Below are 25223 nucleotides of genomic sequence, written 5' to 3'. Positions count from 1 at the left end.
GACAGGATGGTGACAGACATATTTTAGAGAGAAGAGTGCATTGTCCAGTTCACAGCCAGCACTAATTACAGTATAAATGAGAAGATGAAGGGAAGAAAACGTGGATTTAAAGCGGGTTAATGCTTTGGGTTCTGTAAAAAGGCTGGAGCATTTGAGTAAGCAAGACTATGACTGATCCAGAACAATGATTGTATTCATACAGCATTATCTCCACAACACAAAAAACATATGTACATATACAAACTCACTTCAGTAAAGCCAAGTACAGTGGAAAACACATCTCCACTGCCAAGCCATAGATGAATGACACATTAACTGCAGTGAGGTACAGAGAATGCAAGAGAAAATGGGAGACGGGTTAAACATGAGTGAATATGAGGCTTGATCAGGGATTTGGTTTCCGCAATCATATGCAACGGCTCTTATTAAAAAGGAAACAGTAGACTTTATTCGTTGTGAGGGATATGAGAAGTCTGAAAAGGGCTGTTTATATTCAGAAAGATATCCAGATAGATCACATAGCTATTGTTAAGTAGGAAGCATTTCTTAGTTAAGTAAAAAAAAAAAAAAAAAAGTTGCAGATATCCTTTGTTAAAAACAAAGACTTTGAAATAAGTTCTGTTCTAAAACATTGTAAGCTACCTCACTGTCCACTATCAATATAGGCAGCTGCCATAACTGCAAACTCCGGACTGGCAAAAAAATTTGCAGTGCATTCAGGCTTTACATTCTTTTGACCAGTATGTTTGTTCCCTGGGAATTTAACTCACAACCTTTTGAGCTGCTAACGCGATGCTCTAACACTGAGCCACAGGAACATTTCTTCAGAACATCTTCAGAAAATGTATTGGAATCAGCTGTTGAATTCATTTTGAAATTAGAATCGAGCTACATGTTGTTTAGGTAGCAACCTTGATTGGAAACCAATGTCTAAGGCAACATCCTTAACTTTAAACAACTTTACAAGTTGAATAATTTTGACAAATTTTTTTTTATTAAATAATAAACCTCATATTTCAGCCTAATACATGATTATGTATGTTCTATATAATTGGTCTGAATGAAAAAAAAAGGCAGACAGGCTGAATGAAAATACAAATTCACTCTATGGCAGTAGGTTGCCGCTTATTGAAAAACATTGGTTAACCCTGTAAATACAGTGGTTACCCCTTAAACAGTGCAGCGCTGTGCTTACTTTACTTTACTAAGCATAATACAGAGGTGAAAAGAATACGTCACAAACCGGAAACTTATAAGTGACTGCTCATGTTATGGAAGATTCAACTCAAAAGTTGGTTTCAGCAGTCATGTTGTACTTGAATAATCCTAATAATTTTAAGTGCAACAGCAAAAAACAAAGAAATACTTGGTTAAGTTTTTTCTTTCTTATTAGATTAAACAATATACAGTGGGTATTGTAATGAATTATTTTCTATACCCACTGTACTTTTCAGTATTAAGGCATCTTAGTTGCACTACATATGCCGCTGCCATTTCAAAAAGCAGGTAACAGAATTTTGTTTCCGTCTAAGATGATTCTTAAGCATTACATGTGTTCTTCAAAGACAGTCCCTGAATACTACAACAAAATGTTCCTTCAAGTTTAAAATCCTGCCTGGGTATAGGCAGCTCACTAAAGTCAGGAGAAGAGCTAGACAGTGACTGAGGGACAGTTTTTTCTTTTTTTAACAGTGAAGCTGTTTATATTGGAACTGAAATAAATCATAGTAGTGGCCACCTATAGAGCCTCACAGCAGTCTGGATCTGTGTTTGTGAAAATTGACTTCCTGTCACACAAACAGATGGAGATGAGCTACATTAACACTGGCAAGAAAAACAACTTAGCTAAGTGTAGCATAGAAAAAGGAAACTCGACACAGGGAGATAGAGGACCCTATCATTCACCCGGCGCAATGCGATGCAAGGCGCAGTGCAAGTGTGTTTGCTAGTTTCAGCTATTCTCATTTTCCCGTCCAGATTGCGCCATAGACCAACTCTACATGTTACGCCGTCGTTAAAATAGCAAAAGTGGATTTGGACACGCCCTGAGTGCACCTGTGCCGTACGCTTTACACTTTGTGTTTAGATCGTTAAAATAGGGCCCAGAGAGTGTGAGATTATATTTCTGTGAATTCAACATGAACGTTGATTCAACACTTGTGTAGCTGAATTCTTGAGCTCTACTTCTTGAGTTATTGATTATGTTGTGCCTTTATATTCATAGTACATTGACATACATATATAAATTGGCATGTACAGTTGTATGCCTTATTTGCCTTAATGTAGTAAATTAATTACAATCATTCATCCAATTTGTCGATCTCAATTCAATTCTAATTCAGTATGGATGCACCAAATTTTCAGTTGCTGAAAATGTTAACAGGAACCTAGTTATATTATTATTATAAGTTATGATATTTAATGAAGCTTAATTGTGAACTGAGAAGTAGGTTCTTATAATATTTTTGGGTTGGAATGATAAACTTAACAATAACTATGCTAGTGTTGACATCAATGGACAACAGATAACATTTTGTTTATTATAAGTATGCACTACAGTTATGTTTGCCGCTTTAAATGCATGTAACTGTCAAAAGTTTTATCGTTTATCATCATTCTGAAAGTGATTCCAACAATACTGTTCCAATTTTATCATCATCATTATCAATATATAGTGTGAACATTGCTATTTTTTATAGAATTAGAACAATTAAGGGTGTAATGGCTATTGTGAATGGAATTGGTTTTGAGTGTGTTTGACAGAGTTCTATTTTAAAGCCTTAGTTTTTGTAAATCTGAGGTGAGTGCCGAAAACCACAACCTCTGTCCACATTGTGCAAGTAATGATGTGTATATCCACCCAGACACATGCTCTTTTTTTTTTCACATGCAACAATGAGCCTGCAGTGACCGAGACTACAGGATTTTCAGCTTTAATGTGCTCTGAGGGAGGCCTGCCACAGGTATGAGATCTCACAGGAGATCTTGATGTTTTACTTTGAGCCCATGTCACTAGTAGCAACCAGGAACAGGATATGAATAAATCACTGTCTTCCTGTAGGTATACATGGGGAAATAATTTATTCTAAACATTGTTGTAGTGTCCTGAGAGCCAATGGAGCAGCTAACAGCACACTAATGAAACATTCCAGCACTGAATCCTGGGAAAATTCACTGGAAGAGCCTCTCATTATCCTTAACCTGTCTTCTCTCAGCACTGAACATGAGAGAAGACACCTCCATGTCCTGGCACTTCTCACAATCTTTGTTACAGGGTCAATTATTAAAGTGGTCATGTCATAATTTTGTCAAAAGGAATCCTTAGATTTAAAGATGGCATGTAAAGTATGTGACTGTGTATCTTGTGAACACTGATATCAGTTCTAAGCTTTGACTTGCCGCAGCACAGTTACTTAAAAGTTAGTCATCTTGAAGACTTTTACGAGTGTGTTTAATTAGGACAAGAGCTAAACTTTAAAAGGATAGTGGGACTCCAGGAGAAGAACTGTACACCCCTGGTCTTTACACAGCAGGTTTTGCTATGTGTTATATATTGTGTAATGTATGTATGCGGTTCAAATTGAATTTACTTACAGTAATCCTTTTGAGATTATTAATTTCTATGGTTTTGTACAATTTATAGCTGATTTATAACTGGTGCACTGACCGGTATACTGAAATACAGTACTCAACAGTGTCGGTACAAATTAATTTCAATGTATGAGAAAGAGCAGTGTGAACATTCTGCTAAACATCTCAGGATGACAGGATTTAAATTTCGGGTGAACTTAAGTTTTTAGTTGAAATTTTTTATTTAATATAATAAAGCTTAAATTTAAAACACTTAAACCATCATTATTTGGTTAATGTCCTCTAATTTTAAAATGGATGAGCATAGCTATATTTGAGCTACTGTATTAGACTCCTATAAATTAAAGCACCAAAAGAAACTTAAAGACATTGAGTTAAATAAATTATCTGACCTGTGTTTTCCGATAACGGTGTCTCTACCGTCTCTAAAGACAGTAGAGACTCTAAAGTCTTCTCAACTAGGGGTCTACCTTTCCTAAATGTGTTTTCTCCAAACTATACTTCAGAATGCTGCTTAAGATAAACCTTCTTATGTGCATTAGCATATTAGACTTTAAAAATACAGTCCTATATATAAATGTTTACCTATTAGGGGTGTAACGGTACGTGTATTCGTACCAGACTGTTTCGGTACAGGGCTTTCGGTACGGTGCACGTGTGTACCGAATGACCGAATGCAATATTTTGTTTGCAGAATATATACATTTTCGTGTTTCCAAATGAACATATTAAGTGGCAGAAGTCTCCGCGTTCAGCGCAAATCCCGCCCTGCAGCTGATTCTAAGGCCGGTGACACACTGGCTGCGTGGCGTGAGCGTGCCGTTTCTGCTGCCGGTCAGTTGCTTCGCGTTTTCTGTGTCTTTAAACACCAGAATCACGCTGCTGCTACTGTAGGTGACATAGAAGGAGGCCGCCAACAGACCAGAATCCTGTCTGCACGACAACAATATCTATACTTCATGTTGAGCATAAATATAAAGCCTACTGATAAAGAACACCGTCAACAGTACTGACGGCAAAATAGACTATGTTTGACAGGTGCAATATGGCAGTGTGTCACCGGCCTAAGGTTTTCAAAAGGCATCACGCGAGTGTGAACATCACTACAACTAGGAAAAAAAAGATAGTAATTTAAACGCAGCTCCTGTCGGTATATAAACAGACCTTTGATCTTAATTCCGACCGGTCCAACGCAATAACGAAATCTGAGCAGGTCTAAAAACTGAAACTCTTCAAGCTGCACTTTACAATTTGGAAAAGTTTTATATATATTTTTAAATATGAGCAGGCCTACAAGCTGGGATTGGTAATGCTGCACTGTAATCATAGTTATTTATTTAAATTTTCCATTATATTCTATTATATGATATTGGTTTGAGACTGAGAGCATTTTATTTAGTGGAGAACTTTGCAGCAGTATTTTATTCCTTATTCTTTTTTATTTTATATATATATATTATTAAAAAGTATTAAAAAAACAAATTGTCAAAAAAAAGTTTATAGTAATAAACAACTTGCAGTTTAATGTTTGCATTTCTTTCCCTTACTGTACCTACTAAATGAACCGAACCTTGACTTTAAAACCGAGGTACGTACCCCTATTACCTATACATAAACTAAAAAATACAGCCTATACGAATGCTTCACATTATACTGTACATGTGCAAAGAGAAACATCATAAGTCAAGCAGCTAATTGAACACTGGCTGTTTTACAACTTTAGAATTGTAATATTTGTTTGGTTCTGCACTTTTTCTTGCTACAGAATTACAATCGTATCGACTGAAAAGTGAGGACGTTTTTTGCACAGTGTGAACAGTGATAAGGTATAGCTAAGAGTGCTCCAGACTAACCTTATGAACGAATGACTTACAGAAGGTATACTTCACTAAGAATGTTCTGGGAAACACGTATTAACATAAAGGTACAACCTAAGGTATAACTTACGAATTACGTAGTGTTAAGAAGGCTTCGGGAAAAGCAGTTTAAAGTTAGCTATATGGAAAAGTGATTTTTTGTTAACAAAATAATAATTTAACTTTTAATTAAATGTAATCTATTTCCTCTAGTCTAAGCAATTAAATATTAATAAAGGCAAGAAAGAAAAAGTTGGGATTGTATACTCTCCTCAGCTGTGAAATTGAACCGGCTGAGAGTAAATCACTCTCTTCCAAACTGTCAGAAGTGGGAAAACCACTAAGGAAATACAGTAGCAACAATGTTAGATATGAAAAAAGTGCAAATAAAAAAAACACGGACAGCAAATATATTAAATACAGTTGTTCTAAATAAAAGACAAGCCGCTTTATGAAAATGTGTCACCAGCTACTGCACTCTGTGGCTGCACAAAGAGGGTTTGTTTGTGTTTGAGGTCAAGGGCATGTGGCTGTTTGTGTTTGACAAGGCAGGCTGGACTTAGAGCCTTGTTGATTTAAGATGAACCGATTGGCTAAATTAAAATGCTCTCTAATCCTTGCAAGGTACAATCGGAGCAGGATTAGAGCTGGAGCAACTGTTGGAGGCGGATGCAGTGAGGTCATTCTTTCAGCACCATGCCCTTCTGCTGATCAGAGAGCAATTTTATAGTTTGAAGTTAATAGGTGAGGTTAATTACAACAGCTGAGGCTAAAAATAGAGGCTGGAAGCTCAACCTGGATCAGTGTTCCTGTCACGGCTTCAGCAAGTATCACCCTGAGACCTGACCTCAGACAACCTTAAACAGCTCAAAATACACAACACACCATCTGATCTTGAAGGGCTTTATCAAAATAATGCAGTTTAACATGGCATATTTATAAAAGATCGCGACAGTAGAAAAATACCTTTTCTGATTGATGTTTGTCCTTGTAAAATTCCTCCAACATGCCTGTGGTGACATTTCTGCAAAATTGCATTGCTTCTTGCACGTTTTCACCACAATGTGAAACTGTATCTAAAACAGATGAATGTGAATCTGGCTATGATTTATTTATGGTAGCTGTATGTAGCCGTTGGTTTAGAAATGAAATTTCTAGTTAGAGCCACTAAATAGTAATGCTTAATTACGTTTTAAAAATAAAGTGAATATTTTTGAGTTAAAGGGGGGGTGAAATGCTCGTTTTCACTCAATATCCTGTTAATCTTGAGTACCTATAGAGTAGTACTGCATCCTTCATAACTCCAAAAAGTCTTTAGTTTTATTATATTCATAAGAGAAAGATAGTCTGTACCGATTTTTCCCGGAAAAACACGAGTGCCTGGAGGCGTGACGTGTGGGCGGAGCTAAAGAATCACGAGCGCCAGTAGGCTTTTGTGTTGAGCACGTCTGGAAGCTGTGACACTGTGAGGACAAAACCAACCAAAACAAACCACGGCTAACAGTCAGATTCAGTGTATATTTATGATCCAGAATCAGATCCAGAGGCTGAAATTGAACAAGAGCAGCATCAGCAATCAGTCTCTATGTGGTATGTACTGAAACTGTATATATTTGCTTAGCTGTTTTGGAAAATGTCTAAGTTCCACTTTCTTTGTCGTCTTTTTTTTTCTTTTAAGCTGTAGATGTGGAAAGTGCAGTTTGATGACAACATCGCATGTTGTTTACTTGATGTGCTTATGCGCCGATAGCTAAGTTAACAACACAGAGATATTTGAAGCAGTTTTACTCACCGCATGCGGTTCCAACACACAATCGTGACCCTTTTTCGTTGGGACTGCATTATCCTTAAGAAATAAGCGATGTGCAAATCCGGCGTCAAACTGGGCCTTGTTTGTAAAACAAGCATCTTCGAAATGCAGGGGAACAAACACTTGCACAACTCCGTTGATGCTCTGTAAAAATAAACTCCATCCACTGGTCCCTTAATGCTGTTTCTCTTTTGGTAATCTGTGCAGGGTTGTCTTGCCCTGGCAACCAAAAACACACTTCTTTTGTGACATTTCGCGACACTCTCGCTGTGATCAGTGAAGTGTGTTGTGCTCTCAGTGCTGTGCTATACGGGAGCGCGCGCTCTTCTTCTTCTCTAGTAAAGAGCCGCGCGCTCTTCCGGCAGACGTGCCCTCAGGACCCATATAAGGAAATTCCGCTCCATCTAACGTCACACAGACCCATACTCGAAAAAAACTTTCCGAAACTTGTGACAAACCGGAAGGAGTATTTTTGGAACAGAAATACTCCTTCAAACGTACAACTTAATTTTTGAAACTTTGTCCATGTTTAGCATGGGAATCCAACTGTTTAACAGTGTAAAAAACTCAGTATGCATGAAATAGCATTTCACCCCCCCTTTAACAAAATAAAACTTAAGTTAAAAACACATTTGCTGAGGCAACCATGCCATTTCTCTACAAGTCTTCAATCTATTTATTGTGACTCATGTTTCACAATGCCTGAGTACTTCACATCGCAAGTGCAATACTGTAACGGGTGAGCTACTGAGCATGCTTACCATAGCAGAAAACTCAATAACTCAACTCAATGTTATAATTGTTCTAAATCATGCTTTTAATCCCATGGAGGTTTCACACTTGTAAATCAGAAAAAGGGTTATATACTATGTGGATTCACACTGCTAAAGCATTCATGTACCGTATTTTCCGGATTATAAGTCACACTGTTTTTCATAGTATGGCTGGTCCTGCGACTTATAGTCAGGTGCCACTTATTTATCAAAATTAATTTGACATGAACCGAGAGAAATTAACCAAGAGAAAACATTACCATCTACAGCCGCGAGAGGGCGCTCTATGCTGCTCAGTGCTCCTGTAGTCTACACTGAAAACATAGAGCGCCCTCTCGCGGCTGAAGACGGTAATATTTTCTCTAGGTTCTTGGTTCTAAATAAATGCGACTTATAGTCCGGTGCGACGTATATATGTTTTTTACCTTGTCATGATGTATTTTTGGACTGATACTCAGGTGTGACTTATAGTCCGAAATATACGGTAAATACTCGATGTCATGTGTGCTGCATTCATCCATTGAATGACACTGACAACTAAAATATGCAAACAATGTAATGTATAAAAATAAATTAATAAAAAAGTTAAGTTTTTTATAATCTTCAGAGTTTGTAAACTTGTAGCTGTAACAAGGCAAGAAGTTTCACAATGCCAACATTATAGAATTGATCTGTTCACGGATCTAAACAAGGAACATGCTTAATCAGTCAAATCTAAGTAATTAAGATCTAACCAGGCAGTAAGAATGATCAATTCAGTCCTTTTTTTTAATGGTGTCAAGTGCTTCTGATTGTATCAAGTGGGACAACCATACTGTTGACACAAAAAGTACATTGCTTCTGTGATTCTGAGAAAAAAAAACAGAGACAGAGCGAAGTTAAATGCTGTCAGACAAGGAGGAGGAGGGGCTGCAATTCACAAAACCGTCAGCATGAATCCGCGTGGGGTATAACCATATACACATGGAGTAAACAAACATACAGTTCTATGAGATGTGTCAAATGTCATTCTTAATCACATCTCAGCGGCTACTGAAACTCCTGCAGTGAGGGTGAGCGGGGTTAATCAGATGTGCTGACTCACACGCCGGTTCTGCAGTGGTCAGCAGGACAGAGCAGCAAGTGGATTTAACAGACAAAGCAGCCATAGAGCCGACAAAAGACTCATGGGCCAACACAGCTTTAATCCAGAGCCTCATTCTTAATTGAAAGACGTAATGTGTACTAGTTTTGATGTTTAAATACTTTGATGCCACGGTAATATGCAGACGCAACTATGAAAACTTCCTGAAGAGTTAAACAACATTGATCTATGACGTTCTCAAAACACTGCTCTGCTTAAGTCAATTCGGACTCCAACAGTGGGACTATCTAAGCAAGTGCATATTCAACTGTGGTACAGAGTAAAAAAAAAAATCTGTCATCTTTTATGTGAAGTCTTTCTCTTTTCATTTTCTTTTACTCAAAAGACAGAACACAAATGAACATATTTTTAAGTCTAGAATCATGTTTGAGCTTCCAAATGCCATGCACTGATGTTGATTTTTATGAATGACCGTTGATCAATGTTAATATCTGAATAAAAGCCTAAATGAAGCTCTGTTCATCATTCTTTGATTAAAACAGCTTGATTTATATGGATTCAGGAGTTTTTGAAGCCTGAAAAGGTTTATTACCTAGACATGGGTGGACAAAAAATTGAGAGAATATTAAAATTAAAATTTTAATAAATAAAAAAACATAATAAAAACAATAAAATTTCAACTTTTGTTCTGAAGATGAATGAAAGTCTTATGGACTTTTAATGACAATTAGGTTAAGTAAAATATTTTTTCATTTCTGAGTGAACTGATTCTTAATAAATAATAAAAATATACATTTTATTAAAACTGTTAAACTGTACATATTGTCTTACAAATGTAATGTGTAATATTTATATATTTATGTGCCTGTTTGACCAGATTTTCACATTTGGAGTGCATGATGTGACTAATGATCATAGTAGCCTGCTTGTGTGGCCATGCTAACATTAGAAAACAAACACTGCCGCTCAGTCAAGGTATTTCCAACTTCTGGCTATTAATGGGATAATATTTTTGGAAGAATGGGTTTCCCTGGATAAATATATTTAAAGTGTAAAAATATAATTAAGTCTTTTGATAATTTGTTGAATTAGTCTATTGCCTCCAATGTATATATTTAGGAGCAGGAGTATATTTTTAGGTTATGAATCACATGTAGGAGTCAGGCAGTGGACAGTGTTTTCAAGGAGATTCTCATTTCAGAGCTTGCGGGAGATGTGGAATGTGTGAGTGTTTGCGGGCGGTTTCTTACGGAGTTCTCTGTCCACATGATGGCTGGCCGCCCGCCACTGAAACCACACGGACTGTCCTGCCAACAAACTCCAAACAGATCAGCTTGTGTAATCTCCTTACACTTTCCCTGCTGTGCCGTTGCCATGAAGCAGATCTAATTAACTAATGCAATTAAACACATCTCTCAACAGCTTTGCCATTAACACTTCTCTTAGCTTTGCATTTTCTTGTCTTTTTTAATGAGTGCTATCTGGAAATATATCTAATTTCCATTCCTCTATATTTAACAAATCCCAGTTTTTACCACGTAATTGGATGGAACTAACTACAGGTGTGAGTGTAAGCAGGTATTTTTCAGTGCACACTGAAAAAGATATTTGTTTTAAGATCCTTCTTTTCTGGAAAACTACTGACTATCTGATTAAACTGGGGAATTACCATACAGCCTAATCAAAATCATAACTCAAACACACATAATTAAAATATCAGCCAATGGCAAAAAAAAAAAAAAAAAAACACAGATTGGACACAGCCTGAGTAGAGTGTTTCAATGAGTTGTTGGGGACCATGATGAGGAACATCTGTTATTCATTGATGCTCTGATAGCACATGCAGTGAGGTTAACAGCCCACTGCACAGCTGGGATCAGGAAAAGTATATTTTACTGTTCATTGCTTCCTTTTAACAAACTTAAAGGTATCTTGTTAAAAACGACACAAAAGCCACTTTTGTTCAATGCCAAACTCACAACTTCTTCTGAAGCAAACCTCTCAGTGTGGTTTTATTTTATTTTTCTGCAGTAAAACCTGTTGTGCCGGTTCCGGATCGTGCTGTTCTGTAGTTTATTAGAAGTTGTTTCATTCTGAACGTGTTGCATGTCTATATTGCACCAAAATTCCCCACTGCACTCCCTTGGGTCCATAGCAACACACCCGAAACACGTGAAGTCGACTGGATGAACGGTTCTCGACATAATAAAAATGCGAATAGAGAAGACACACAGAGATTCTTACCTTTATTAGAGAGAAGAAAATGTTCTGCCCCTTCCTCTGAAGCTTTGAATATTTGGTGTTGATTACTATTGAAGCTTTACAGCTCAAAAAATGGTATTCGGACCAGCCCTAGCATGTGGGAGTGTGGAGGTCTTTGCACTTCGAACATTTGGTAACTCAATTAATTATAAAGTATTTATGAGCAGGGGCATTATGTGCCTAGTTTTCGTCAGTGACAGTTCTGGCTCTAAGGTTGTGAGTCATGAGAACCTAGCGGTGTAATTTTTGTAGTACGCATTGGGTCTGGGCTCAAATTCTGATAACCAACCAAGCAAAATCTCAAATGAACTCAAAAGTTTCCTCAGAGGCTCGCTGTAGTTGTTTTGTTGTCCTTTAGAGAAACACCCTGCATCTGTGATCTTAAATAGCTGATATTGACATCGATATAAAATACATATTTCATTAAATGCTAAAACTCTTTGATTGTGTTGCGTTGCATCACTTCCTGATGAACTGGAACTAAATATCTAAATATAAAAGAACTAGGAGAAGCCACCGAATATATACATTTTCATATGTAAATGCGATTATTGCTTTTAGAGGCACATGCCTGCTGCTTGGGAACGCAGTGTAAGAGAAAACATACATGCTGTGAAGAAGATCGGTCCACTGGTTCGTCAAGTTATCCAATCTCATAGAGCAAAGTAACATTACTTTTTCAATGCACATGGTGGAATTTATTCGTTAAATGTGTTTCTATCATAGTTTATGTAAATCTTTTTTTTTATTGGATAAAAAGTTTATTTTACTCAGTTGTGTGCATTTTTTTGAATTTATGCTCATCGTGGCGTTTCCATCCAGCGCTTTATTTTTCAATGCGATAATCCAAAATGTGCATGAAAATGGGTGGTTGGAAACATAGCTAATGTTACGGTGTTGTTCAGGTATCATTTCCACAAAAATATTAAGCAACAATTTTTTTTACATTGATATTAATCATAAATATTTCCTAAGCAGCAAATCAGCATATTATAATGATTTTTGAAGGACTATTTGACACTGAAACCTCTCTTTGTAAACAAAAACATATTTATACTGTAAATGTTTCTAATGACGAATGTTGCGTTCCCAAATGCAAATAAAATAAAGTGTCTCAAACCAAGCACAGCTAGCAATAGTAGTGAATTGAAACTAAACAGTACTGTAACAGAAGACATGTAGTGTGTCACACTACAGCCTATTATATAATTACATCACAACCGTTGGGAATCTTATCACACCACGGAAACATTTCAAATTCTCACCGCCATTCATAAAAAGTCACCGGGTCAATGTGCTTCAGTGCTGATTTGACTCGCGTTTGGCGCTTTGAATCATTTGAGCACTTTGAACTGTCCTGCAGATGGCACCGCGAGCTCGTACAGCGCTCTCAGGACCATTCCGTCCATGCGGTTTCTTTTTCGCAGTTTGTTTAGGTAATATCTTAAGGCCATTTGGAAAATATGGAAATCCGTATTTATACGGAAAAATCACATCCCTGATAAATATTTAATCACAGTATTTCTGTATCTCATATCTGTTTTATGGATTTTTTGTTCATGTTTTCATGTCTTATATTTTTTACTTTCTCATTCTAGAAATATTTTGATATTTCTGATTGCCTGTGCCTCTCATGTATATCCTGTCATGTACTTCCTTTATGTCATGTGTTATGTTCTAATTGGTTTATTGTCATGATTAGTTTCAGGTGTGTCTTGTTTAATCATTGGTCCATGTGTGTATATCTAGCGCTCATATTTCCCTAGTCAGTTGTCCAGTTTTGTTATTGTTACTTTCTGTTGGTGAGATTGTCAAGTCACGTTCTAGTTAAGTTCTCATGCTTATGTCATGGTTTAGTTCAATTTTTGTATCTATATATTTAATAAAACTGCACATTCTTTTGCATCTCGACTCACCCTTCAGGGGAACTTGTTACACTGAAAAATTGGAGATTATGTTTATACCCAATTGTATTTTTTTTTTTTATTGTGCTCGTATTTGCTTTTAGAATTATTTATTTATTTTTTATTAATGGCCAGCATGTGTCATGTGGATGTGTAATGCTTTTAAGTGGAATTATATATATATTTTAAATTATAAATATTTAATAATATTTAATTATAAACTTTTTTTTTAACTTATTTTTGAAAAATCACATACCAATTTAAGAAATAATAAGTATTGGTATCATTAAAGTTGTATGAAAACAAAATCAAAGTTAATGTAATTCACATTGCTGCTGGTTGGTTTGGTTTATGGCTTCAACACTTTAACAAATGGTTTTTTTTTTTTATCCCTTTGGGAGGGTCCTGAAAAAGTGGATGGGCATTATTGCACTCTATGCTTTACAAATCCCAGAATGCATTGCAGCAAGCTGAAAAATCCACCCAAGATTGTACAAGTGGAGTGGTGTAACCTTTTTTTTTTTTTTTTGTCTGACACTAAAATATAAAATAGATTTTTGGATAAATCAACTATTTTACCCAAGATTTGTGTGTCTTGTATTTTTCACGCTTGTTAGAATATGCTTTTGTAAGTTTAGCAATATATTAATTTCAAACTCTATTGGAATTAACATTGAGTCTCATCTCTTGTGTGCTTCACATGAGTAGCTCTACTTTGTCTTGAGTATTTTGTGCAGATTTACCCTGCTGCTCTGAGAACATTAACATAATGAGAGATTAATGAGGCCTGTTTAGTTGCAACTCATTTATGGGCATCAGCTTCCCTCTCATCTCTGCTATCTACGGGTTTCAGCTCTATCTGATATAGCACCAGTAATATAATGGAAACCGTATGACAATCTGCTAAATATAGAGACAATCAAGCCTTAATCATTACACACATCAGCATGCAAAGGCCATTTATTACTAGCTCTAAATCTTAAACTCTCCATACACTGAGAAATCTGAATTTCTGCTATTAAAGTGGGGGCACACTGTACAATTTTGGCCACAGTTTTGCCATCCGGATCCTTCATCCTTTAGTATGTTTGTCTTTTTGTGGCTTGAATAAGGTCGTTTAAAGAAAAAACAATAACAGATTGCATAGAATTTTCTTTCTGCACAACATGGTGATTAGATTCGCTCTTTTGGAATACCACCTGATATTTGAGAACAAGAGTACAGAATGACAAGTTAATGCTGTGTTAATGCATTGTCAAAGATGTTACACCTAACATAACCGTTAGATTGAAATCTCGCCATCCTCTGTTGGTAGTCTGTGACTCTCTCTGATTAAGGATGGAAAAGCATTCTTCAATTTAACCTGGAACTCAAGGTGTTTAGGAATTATTTGAAAATTACAGGCAAGTATGTTGGATAAGGGCTGGAACAAAACATCTGCAGGTTGGTGGCTGTTCAGTAGTATGCTTTGACACCCTTGAATTAAACAATTGCCAGAGGCAATGAAAAGAGCCATTAACTCAGCTGAGAGTTCTGTCAGTGGGGTGCTTAAGATCTAGGCTTAGGCCCCGTCCACACGGAGACACGTTTCTGTGAATACGCACAAATGTTTTATCAGATAGGCGTTTCGTCCACACGCCTCCGGCGTTTTCATCAGGTGAAACCGCTATTTTTTGAAACCGGGTCCCAGAGTGGATAAATTTGAAAACGCCGTCTTTGCGTTTTCGTCTGGACGGCTAATCCGTATATTTTCTGCAACGATGACGTCATCAGCCCATGTCTCCCCCCTAGTCAGACACCTCTACGTCATGTAACAGCAACAAAAACATGAACAAACACTGAACGATTGTCTTTTTATTAACTAACATTAACACTGATTAGTAAATGTATTGTTCCATGTTCGATTGTGTACCACGCGCAAGGTTTATGAGCATAGTCCAAGTCTTCTTCTCTGTTTTTAGTGTATCTCTGTGGCAGAATTACAGCGCCACATACTGGTCTGGCATGTATACTACATCATTATGCGGTTTCGTGTGGACGCGGATATTTCTTGAGATGAGAAAAAAAAAGATCGGACTGGGGTAAGCTCTGTCTCCGTGTGAACGGGGCCTTATTCATACTGTTGACTGCTGGCATGAAGTCCTGTCAGTCCTGGACAAAAACTGCACTCTTTGACAGAGAAAACAAAAATATTTCGACTAAAATATGAATATAGTGTGACCAATCAAAGTTTGCTTTTAAATGAAATTCATTTACATAATTCTGTTAGTGACTTGGGGGGAATACAACTGATTTTTTTCTGTAAAAAAATTTACTAATCATAACATATGGCATGGGCTATTCATTTATTTTATGGTTTTTATGTCAAAACTGCTGACAGTGACACTGATTTTTTAATTGTTCTGTTGTTTAATGCGGGATACCAATTTAAGAGACAGTTCTCAATGAGTAATGAACTATAAAATGGGTGATTTCAGCAGCTCCCATGAAAATGTGTGTGCAGTAGATTTCAGAAGTTCAGTCATTGAACTGTTGCGGAAGATAAACAGCATGAAATGCATAAAAGTTATTACTGTTTTCATCATGAGAGATGCATTCATCTCTGTCAATAATAGTAATGCTGAGAAAGGAAACTAAATATGTGTTTCATATGGAAATCTTACATCTAACATGCTTCATACAGAAGTTTTTTTTCACCATAATAATATTTTAAAAAATCATTTACTTTGCTGGCTATGAATTACTTAACAGTTCTTATAACAAGCAACCTGTATAAACGGCAGTTAAGCCACCCCTAGAGTTACATGGATCTGAATTTAGGGTGTTTAATAGCCAACAATCCATGTTTATGAATATACAGTGTTACTCCAGAGTCTTTTTGGTGATCTGATGTATGATACCCAGACGACATGTCAACTTTGAATTTGTATTAAAAGAGATGAAAGACACATGAAAGAGTGGCTTCTGTTTCAATTAACATCAGAGACTGTGTTTAAATCCTTTCAACTGTATCAGATATCCTTCCTCACTGTTCCTGTTTAATGGCTTCCTCAGTCTAAATATTTCTATGTTGTTAGGGGGAATGGTCCGTTGAAAACCTCACACAGAGGAGAGCTAGCGACTGAGCGACATGTCTGAGCAGATCTACCTCTTCAAAGACAAAAGCAACAACCAAATAATGAGCATTCAGAGTTTCTCCAATATTTGAGGTGTACGGAGGATCTACTGTTATCAGTGCTCACGCCATGGAAATCTAGACTATCTGGGAAATAGGTAACAGTAACTTTAAATACATGAGATTAACAACACAGGCTCATCTAAAAGAAATGTACCTGTGATGACATTTGCTTGCTTAACACAGCATGTGACACTTTCAAAGTGAAATGTCCAGTGAGTGGGATAAAAACTCATTTGCTAAAGAAATCACACCATGCTAGTCTTTGATCTCTTCTATCCTTAGTAGTGTCTCACAGGCAGTCAGTATATTGAAAGTCCAATGCTATATACCAGGTGAGCTACTGAGCAAGTTTAATTCATCAGTAAATCCACACATATGGAGCTGGTTATGCTGGTTTAGCAAAAGTCAAAATGTATTAGTTTACACATCTATGGTGCACTTCTATGCACTGTAAAAAAAAAAAAAAAAAAGCAATTACACAGAACTAGTCAATAATTACAACTCATTTTAGATATTCCAACACTAATGCCATTTTTAAGCTTACCAGAGGACATTCAGCTCAATTGTTCTGAATGACGTTTCTTTCATTTTTACAAAAATTGGAGTTTCATCACTTAAACTGGATTTGGGCAATTTGGTCATTTAGAATGTAAAGCGTTTTGAGTTTTAATTTTTCTTCTTTGTGTACGTTTCACAAATCTTCAGATCATTAACGATGTCGGAGGTTCTGGATTAAACAAATTACTGCAGGTGATGCAGACCTGCTTAAACATATATATGAACACAATCTTACACAAAACAGTATTTCCTCACTTATCATAGAACTTGACCCTGTTACTTGTTCACATTCTCTACACAAGCACTTGGTTATCATCTTGGTAGAGATTTTCTATCAGTCTGCAGTATACAATGTCACAGTCATCTTACCAACCTTGTTAATTCAGTGCAACAGTAAGGCTTTCTGAGGTGTTGGGAAAGCCACATGTCTTACCTGACTTGCTCTTGATTCTCTTGGAGGGCTGTTTCTTTTTAATGTACTTTGCAGAGTCCTGCTGCAGTGGTGGTTCCTCCTCCTGCTCAACTATCGGTTCAGGCAAGGACTCACAACCAACTGCAGAACAACAACAATTTTCATCATTAAGAATAAATTACTTGTTACAGTAGCATAACTCTGTACTCCACTTAACCCTGTAAAGCTAACCAGTTGGATGGATATTTTTTAATATTTCAGGCTAAACAACCCTGCTGACAAACTTGTACACTTGCCCTTTGATTGACAGTTCAGACTTTTTAGGAAGTAAAAGTTAAGTATAATTCTAAAACTGTCTGTTGTGTTACATGTGTGTTTTTGCTCTAAAATTGAAAAGATTTTTTTGAAAAGGCTTTTTGAAATCTGAGAATCAAATACTATACATCAAGTTTTGAGGAGCGTTTAATGTACACCTCATGTCTCTCATCATGGTATTGCACTGCATTATAAACATTGCCCCAACAATGAAAACTACAGAGCTCTAATCATAAACATATCCACCAAATTGTTTATTTTACTCAGTTTGGACTTTTGAATAAAGTATGAATAAAGTATGAGCTCTATATTCTAACTATATCACTATCCCATAAACTCCTTATTTATCAAAATCTTATGTGCCCTCCAGAAGTTTGCGCTCTGCAAGTGAACGTCTCCTTGTGGTGCCATCCCAAAGAAGTTCAAAAGAAGTTGTTCTCTTGTTGACCTGACTTCCTCTGTTGTTCTCATTTGTAAGTCGCTTTGGATAAAAGCGTCTGCTAAATGAGTTAATGTAAATGTAAATCAAATAGGATAAAAAAAAACATAAAACACATATGCATTGGGAAGTTGTGGCCTAGTGGTAACCCTAGGGTTGTGGGTTCGAGTCTTAGGCTGGCAATACCACGACTTAGGTGTGCTGAGGATCAGCCAGAATAAGGAGTTTTTACGTTTTTAAGGGGGACTGATGAATCAGCCTCTTATGTCTCTCGGTCCAGCCTCTTACCCACAATCCTTCTGGAGTTTGTTTTCTCTTTTTTAAACCACATACCCCAAATAGACAAATCAGGTGAAACCGCTTACTTTCTTCTGAAAAGCTTATCATAATCCTCCTCTAATATTTACACAGACCTCAACAGGCTGTTCTTTTAGGAGCGTTATTTTAGATCAGAGACAGAGGTCTCATAACACAGGTATTTGTGTAGAAGTACTCAGCCTCACAGCAGGAGGGTTTTTCTGTGATCGACACTTAACTACTCCTACAACTCAACAAGAAGAATGCTTTCAAATCTTACAAAAACAAAACCTGATATCTGCCAACAAGCAATTCAATAGTGTCTGGTCTAAGCCTGAAATGGACTCTTGGCTCCATTTATGGCTTCAGTTCATGAGAGGAAAAAAAAAGATAGAAAAATTTAGACTTGTTTTATCTAAAAGATTTACTTTAGCCTAGGCCTGCCTCAGTATCTCCTCTCATGTGTGTCACTGGGTTTTATATTTGATAATGAAGTCCTGTTTAAGGAAAAGGACAATTAGAAGTTAATTAGTCAAATGGCAAAGAAATGCATGGAATAACTCTTGTGATGATATTTCCTCCAGAAATAGTCAGGAAATCATATTACTGAATTATAGCATTTTAAGCATTACAATGAATAGGTTTATTACAACCTTTTTTTTTATGACTATTTAGCTTACGTATGATTATTACTCCATGGATTACTTGCACAACTACTTCCGTGTTCTAGTAAAGCTCGGGAGTTTCCAGTCAGTGTTTAGTGCTCCTACAGAAAGACAGTTTCTAATGCATAAAAAAAAAAAAGAATGAATAATATTCTGTGCATTAACATGAATTATCATCAACCTGCTGAAATGTTCCTATAAATATGCATTCTGAATAACAAATGTATTTCCCCAAAATCTGCCGAGGTCCAGCGATTGTCTTCTGATTCTCACAGTATTTTTCACTTACTAATCATATTTTATATCTGTTGAATTTACAGTTTTCAATGAGTTTGACTGAAAATTAACAATGGATATACTATAGTAAAAGTGTAGTAACCATGTTGTGGATTGCCATTTGCATAACCAAATTTTTACTACAAATACCATAGTAATACTATTGTTAGTGTAGCAAAACCTGGGTTTATTTGTGGTTACTATGGTTTAGCCTGTTAACTGTCACCCGTCCGCTCTGTGGGACGCCAACATTTACTTCACTATATTACAATTAAATCTAATCTAATCTTGACAAACTATATATCGTTGGAAAGGTCAAAGACTCCCAAATATATATTTTATCAATGTTTTTTGATAAAAATTATGTAGGAAAAGTAATAGATTAGTTTATGACAAGAGTGCACCCTCAAAAATCTAAATTATAACAGGAATTTTGACCTTTGTTAAAAAAACAAGACTTGTTTGTTGCCTTTTTCTCTATCACATTTTAGAAATCATGAGAAATTATATATCAACTGAAAACTTAAAATCTCAAAATTCATTTTAAAATCAGACATTGCATTACCATGAAAATGGTACATCAATATCATGTTACAAAATGTTTTCATTCATGAATTATACAAATTTAAGTTAGTGCACTACAAAGTCAATGTTCAAAAATATGAGTGACAGTTAATGGGTTAACTACCATTGCAGTTTTTTGACGTTTTATTTGTAATAAAACCATGGCTCATTTTCAGTATTGCTGCATTGTGTGTGCGTTGGTGCTCTTCTTCCTGTGTTTAAAATGGCTGTATGAATAAGCTGTACAATGTTAAACATTTCATTTTAAACAGCAAGACGTTGACAGTTCGGCTCCTCTGAATATATTTATATTTTGGCATTGCATACAGTGAAATGATTGTGAATGAAAAATTACACAGAATAGTGACTAACATATTTAACACAGATAATTAAAAGTCAATTCTGATCTTATCACCCTGTGGTGAAACAATCACATATGTTCAATAATAATAATAATAATAATAATATATTTTATTTGTTAAGCACTTTTCATAGTTAAAAACAATCCCAAAGTGCTACACATAAACAAAATTAAAAACCAGAAAGAACACTTAAAAAATGCTTGTTTAAAAAGAAAGGTTTTTAGTTCTTTCTTTAAAGAGTCTATGGGTTGAGGAGCCCTTAAGTTTTCTGGAAGGGAATTCCAAAGACGCGGCGCAGCTGAGCAGAAGGGTCGATCCCCCATAGTGCAGAGCTTAGTTCTGGATGGTTGAAGAAGGGCTTTGTTTCCAGAACGGAGGTTGCATGAAGAGTTTTGTGTTGCAAGTAGTTCCTTTAAGTAGGGGGGTGAGTTTCCGTGGATGCATTGATGGGTAAGAAAGATGATTTTATAGTTAATCCTGTATGAGACAGGGAGCCAGTGGAGTGAGTGAAGGATGGGTGTGATATGGTCATATTTTCTTATCCTCATTAGGATCCTGGCAGCACTGTTCTGAATGTATTGTAATTTTTGTAGACTTTTGCTAGGAATCCCAAAAAGTAGAGCGTTGCTGTAGTCCATCCTGGAGGATACAAAAGCATGGACAGACCAAGTGTGGGATGGAGTTTAGCAATGTTCCTGAGATGATAGAAGGAGATCTTACACAGATGTTGTATGTGGGCGTCAAATGTGAGTTGAGCATCAAATCTTACTCCCAGGTTGGTGACTGTCGATGATAGTGGAATTTTTTGACCAGAGAAGGTGATGTGCATTATAGGTGATAACTGGACCTGGTGTGATGTACCAACTAAAATAGCTTCTGTTTTGGAGCTATGTAGCTGTAGGAAGTTTGCCTTCATCCATGCCTCAATCTCCTCAAGACAGGAGCTCAGAGATGACAGACTGGCTGTATATGAAGTGAGGTTGGTTTTTATATATAGCTGAGTGTCATCGGCATAGCAATGAAATGATATTCCATGCCTGTTGATTATGTGGCCAAGGGGAAGAGTATAAATGGTGAACAGAATCGGGCCGAGAACCGACCCTTGCGGGACACCACAAGTGACTGTATGCATCTGAGACTTTACACCTCCCAAGGAAATATACTCTGTTCTTCCAGACAGGTAGGACTGGAACCAGCTCAAAGCAGTGTCAGAGAGTCGGATAGAATGATGGAGACGCTGAAGGAGGATATTGTGATCAACCGTGTCAAAAGCTGCAGATAAATCCAGTAGGATGAGGAGCGATGGTGTGCCGGTATCAGCCGCCATCAACAGGTCATTTGTGATCCTGATCAGGGCTGTTTCAGAACTATGAGCGGAACGGAAACCGGACTGAAATTTTTCAAAAAGGGAGTTTTAATTTAGATGATCCTGAAGATGGGCAGCAACAACTTTTTCTAGAACTTTGGACAAGAATGGAAGGTTGGAAATAGGCCTGTAGTTTGCAAGAACTTCAGGGTCTGAAGTGGGTTTTTTAGAAGGGGTTTGATGACAGCAGTTTTAAGAGCAAATGGAACATGACCAGTATGTAGAGAATGGTTGATGACTTTGGTTATTAAGGGACTAAGAGAGCTGATGTGTGTTTTCACCAAAGCTGTAGGAAAAGGGTCCAGCGTACAGGTGGAAGCTTTCATCCTGCTGATGATGTCCTCAACTTGTTGCTTAGAGATTTCAGGAAAACAACAGAGAGGCTGGAAGGTCCCAGGCTGTGGGTCGGCAGTGGGGACAGACAGAGCAGGAGTACTGGAAAGGAGAGAGCGGATGGTCTCAACTTTTTTCCTGAAGAAGGTAATGAAGCTGTTGCATTTCTCTTCTGATGTGTCACTGTGTGAAGTAGTTTGTGGCTTGATGAGATGATTTATTGTGGAGAAAAGCTGCTTGGAGTTTACCTGATTTTCACTAATGATGTTTGAGTAGAACTGTGTCCGTGCTTTTTTTAGTGACATTGAGTAGGCCTTCTGATGTTCTTGATAGGCTATTTTGTGAACAGTAAGTCCAGTTTTTGAAACACACCGCTCAAGTACACGCCCTGCTGTTTTCATTTACCAGCCACTGCTTTCTCAGATCGGCCTTTGTTGGATTAAAACTTCACGTTCCATTGAATTTGGAAAATTCTGTACACAGTAATCATCACAAATATCTCTTTTCTGAATCTCTAAATATGGCTTGCCTTTAACAAGTGAGCCAAACACTGACTCCTCCATGAACGAACCATGACCTCCAGTGGTTAATTCAAAAGAAGATCTTAAAGAAAATGAAACAAAACCACAAGGTCTCTCTGAAACAAAAAATTATGAATGCTGATGCATTATCTAAGGGGCAGGTGCTCAGGGAGTGTAGCAATCCTCCCGTGTGATGTCATCACTATAACGAAAGGTCAGGTGAGGGAGAACAGGATTCAGAGAGGGGAAGGCAGACGGGAAGACACAAATCAGAAAGATAAAACAGCCAGGTCACAAGTGTGTGTATGAGAGAGTGTCAAGAGATTGACTTTAAACTTGAAGGAATGGAACAACACGTCCTGCAGACATATTTCATCAGACAAAAGCAATTTAAGCAGGATTCTCTGAGATTAGTCACTCATTCTCCTCCACACGACTGGCAACTGACCAAACGGTGTGTGCTCAGACATCCAGCCATCTGAGGGGAGGATAATACCTCTGCACCCAGTGTCCAAACACCAGAGAGAGAGAAAGATACAGTCCTAGACTTCAGGGAGGACAGGCGTCTGATAACTGAACCCATTGAGTTAATCATTCACACATTCCACAGGGGTCTCTGCTGTTTTATGTATCCTATGAAGTAAAGCTCTATTCTTTCCATCCTAGTTGCCCCTCTATGTTACTACAACAGCATGTAACAAGAGAATGTACTCTGAGAGTCTTCTACTTAGTTTACTACCAGAATGAAAGACAAAAGACTTTTACATTTTACACTGCTGAAAGGCAGATTTTTTGTTGTACTGGTAAAGTTTGACATTTGATTGATTGATTGATTGCTTTCATAGAATGTATTTTTTCAGGCTAATGGAAAGAGAACATACAGAGTACACATTAAATTATTATTTGATTGAGATTTTATTTGTGTCTATAGATTTTTCTCATGCACTGAGCCAGAAATCTCCACTTTAGGACCTGGCTCTATCCAATCTTTAGATTTCTGTTTTGGACATTTTTAATTAGACAATATGAATGCAGAAACTTTTAGCTGCACAAACGTACACAAGTACATTCACTCAATCTGGCAGTTTTGTCAGTATTTTAAACAAGTTTTTTGAATGAACTGTCACAAACACATCAAAATTGGTAAACGCATTAATCACCATAAAAAAAACGTAATCAACACAAACATTTTAAATAAATCTAACGTGTTAAAAGGTCATTCCGACAGCTCTGTTGATCATACTAATGTAATTTATCCTACAAGATGAATGAAAACTTGTTAGTATGTTCATATCTGGAGCCTTTAATCTCATTTCAATCTGTACTGCTGCAACATAGGAAGTATTATTAATACCTTGGTATGGCATGAGTAGCAAAGCTTTAAAGTGATCTTTAATATGGAACTATGGCTGTTACATAGTGGGAATTCATCTTTTATCTCTGCATGCATCGCATATGGAGTACATATTGGGCTACAAATAATGCCGTTATTTTCTTCCCTACTCCTTTTAAACATATTGGTTTAAGTTTTACAATGAAGACCCTTCAAGCCAAAAATGACTAATCTATGCATGAAAGCTTCCAAAGTAAGATTTTTCTGACCTGGCATCATGACAGTTGTAGGGACATTGGCTTCTGAAGAGAGGGACAGACGGCCACCCTTGCCCAAGCGGTCACAGAGCAGCATGATGTGTTTCTTCAGGCGTGAGGTGTCTTTTGGGATGGTTAGCAGGCCGGTGCTCAAGCTGATGGCCTGATCCTTGGGGCTGCGTGACAGACACGTTTTTAGGAGGTGGGAGACGGCTGCATCCACACTCTCCTCCCAGCCCTAAAAACATATACAACATGAGCCTTTCAAATAAAATAATGCATCAATTGAAAATCCATAAACAAGGTCCTGTTGGAGATTTTTATTGTTTAAAAACTCTCAATCTTTATGATTAGATCTTAAATGCCTCTTAATTCATTTTAATTAATTTATATTTACCTTAGTCTACTGTCTTATTTCTAATACTTTCTCATCCTTTGTTTGCAATCATCTGATGTTTTTATTCAATGAGCCACAAACACTCCCTACCATCCACTTCATTTTTCTAGCCACATCTAATACTTGATCTATATAAAAACAAGCCATAAACTTTTAAGAGGAATTTCTGTGTGATAAAATTTTTTTAGCATGGGTTGTGAAGTAGGTTTTGACACATGACTCATGAATAGAAAGTTACTCCCTGTGATTTTACAACAGTGATTTTTTTTTATGTGTGTGTGTGTGTGTCTGTGTGTGCGTGTGCATCTTTAGGTCTGGCCCGTAGCATCTTCAGCCCACCCTTTTGCTGTCAGGCAGGCTAGAGAGATGGGGCGGGGTGTTGACAGGCAGGTGGAATGTGGGAAGACTGTGTCGCCATACAGACCACCCTTAATGAGATTTAATAGCAGGTAATCAGCCTCGTTATGCTGATGACAGGGACAAGCCCTTTATCGAATACAGAAGATAAAGGAGAATCAGAGGGACAGAAAGAGAAAGACATTGATAAAACAGATAAAAGTCTCCAAAGGATGAAATTAGCGAATCACACAAGCTGGAGTAATAAAAGAAGCAAAAGACACATGACTGCTGTGTGTTTTGGCACACTGAATCACACTCTCTATGAACTATC

At 37.0% G+C, this 25223-nt stretch overlaps 1 protein-coding gene across 3 annotated transcripts in view; it reads right to left on the bottom strand.

Moving 5' to 3' along the window:
• LOC128030060 (protein PTHB1) overlaps positions 1-25223 on the bottom strand; it is a 149967-nt gene that overhangs the window by 29427 nt on the left and 95317 nt on the right. For all 3 annotated transcript variants that reach the window (XM_052617536.1, XM_052617535.1, XM_052617537.1), the window contains 2 exons: positions 24169-24394; positions 17450-17569 (listed from right to left, as the gene is read on the bottom strand). In XM_052617536.1, the coding sequence (XP_052473496.1) occupies positions 17450-17569; positions 24169-24394 (346 nt within the window). The remainder of the gene's footprint in view (positions 1-17449; positions 17570-24168; positions 24395-25223) is intronic.

The sequence above is a fragment of the Carassius gibelio genome, chromosome A16 (assembly GCF_023724105.1).
Source record: "Carassius gibelio isolate Cgi1373 ecotype wild population from Czech Republic chromosome A16, carGib1.2-hapl.c, whole genome shotgun sequence".
In the NCBI taxonomy this organism is placed as follows: Eukaryota; Metazoa; Chordata; class Actinopteri; order Cypriniformes; family Cyprinidae; genus Carassius; species Carassius gibelio.
Note: the sequence above shows the minus strand (reverse complement) of the source record. Positions and strands in the feature narration are given on the sequence as shown.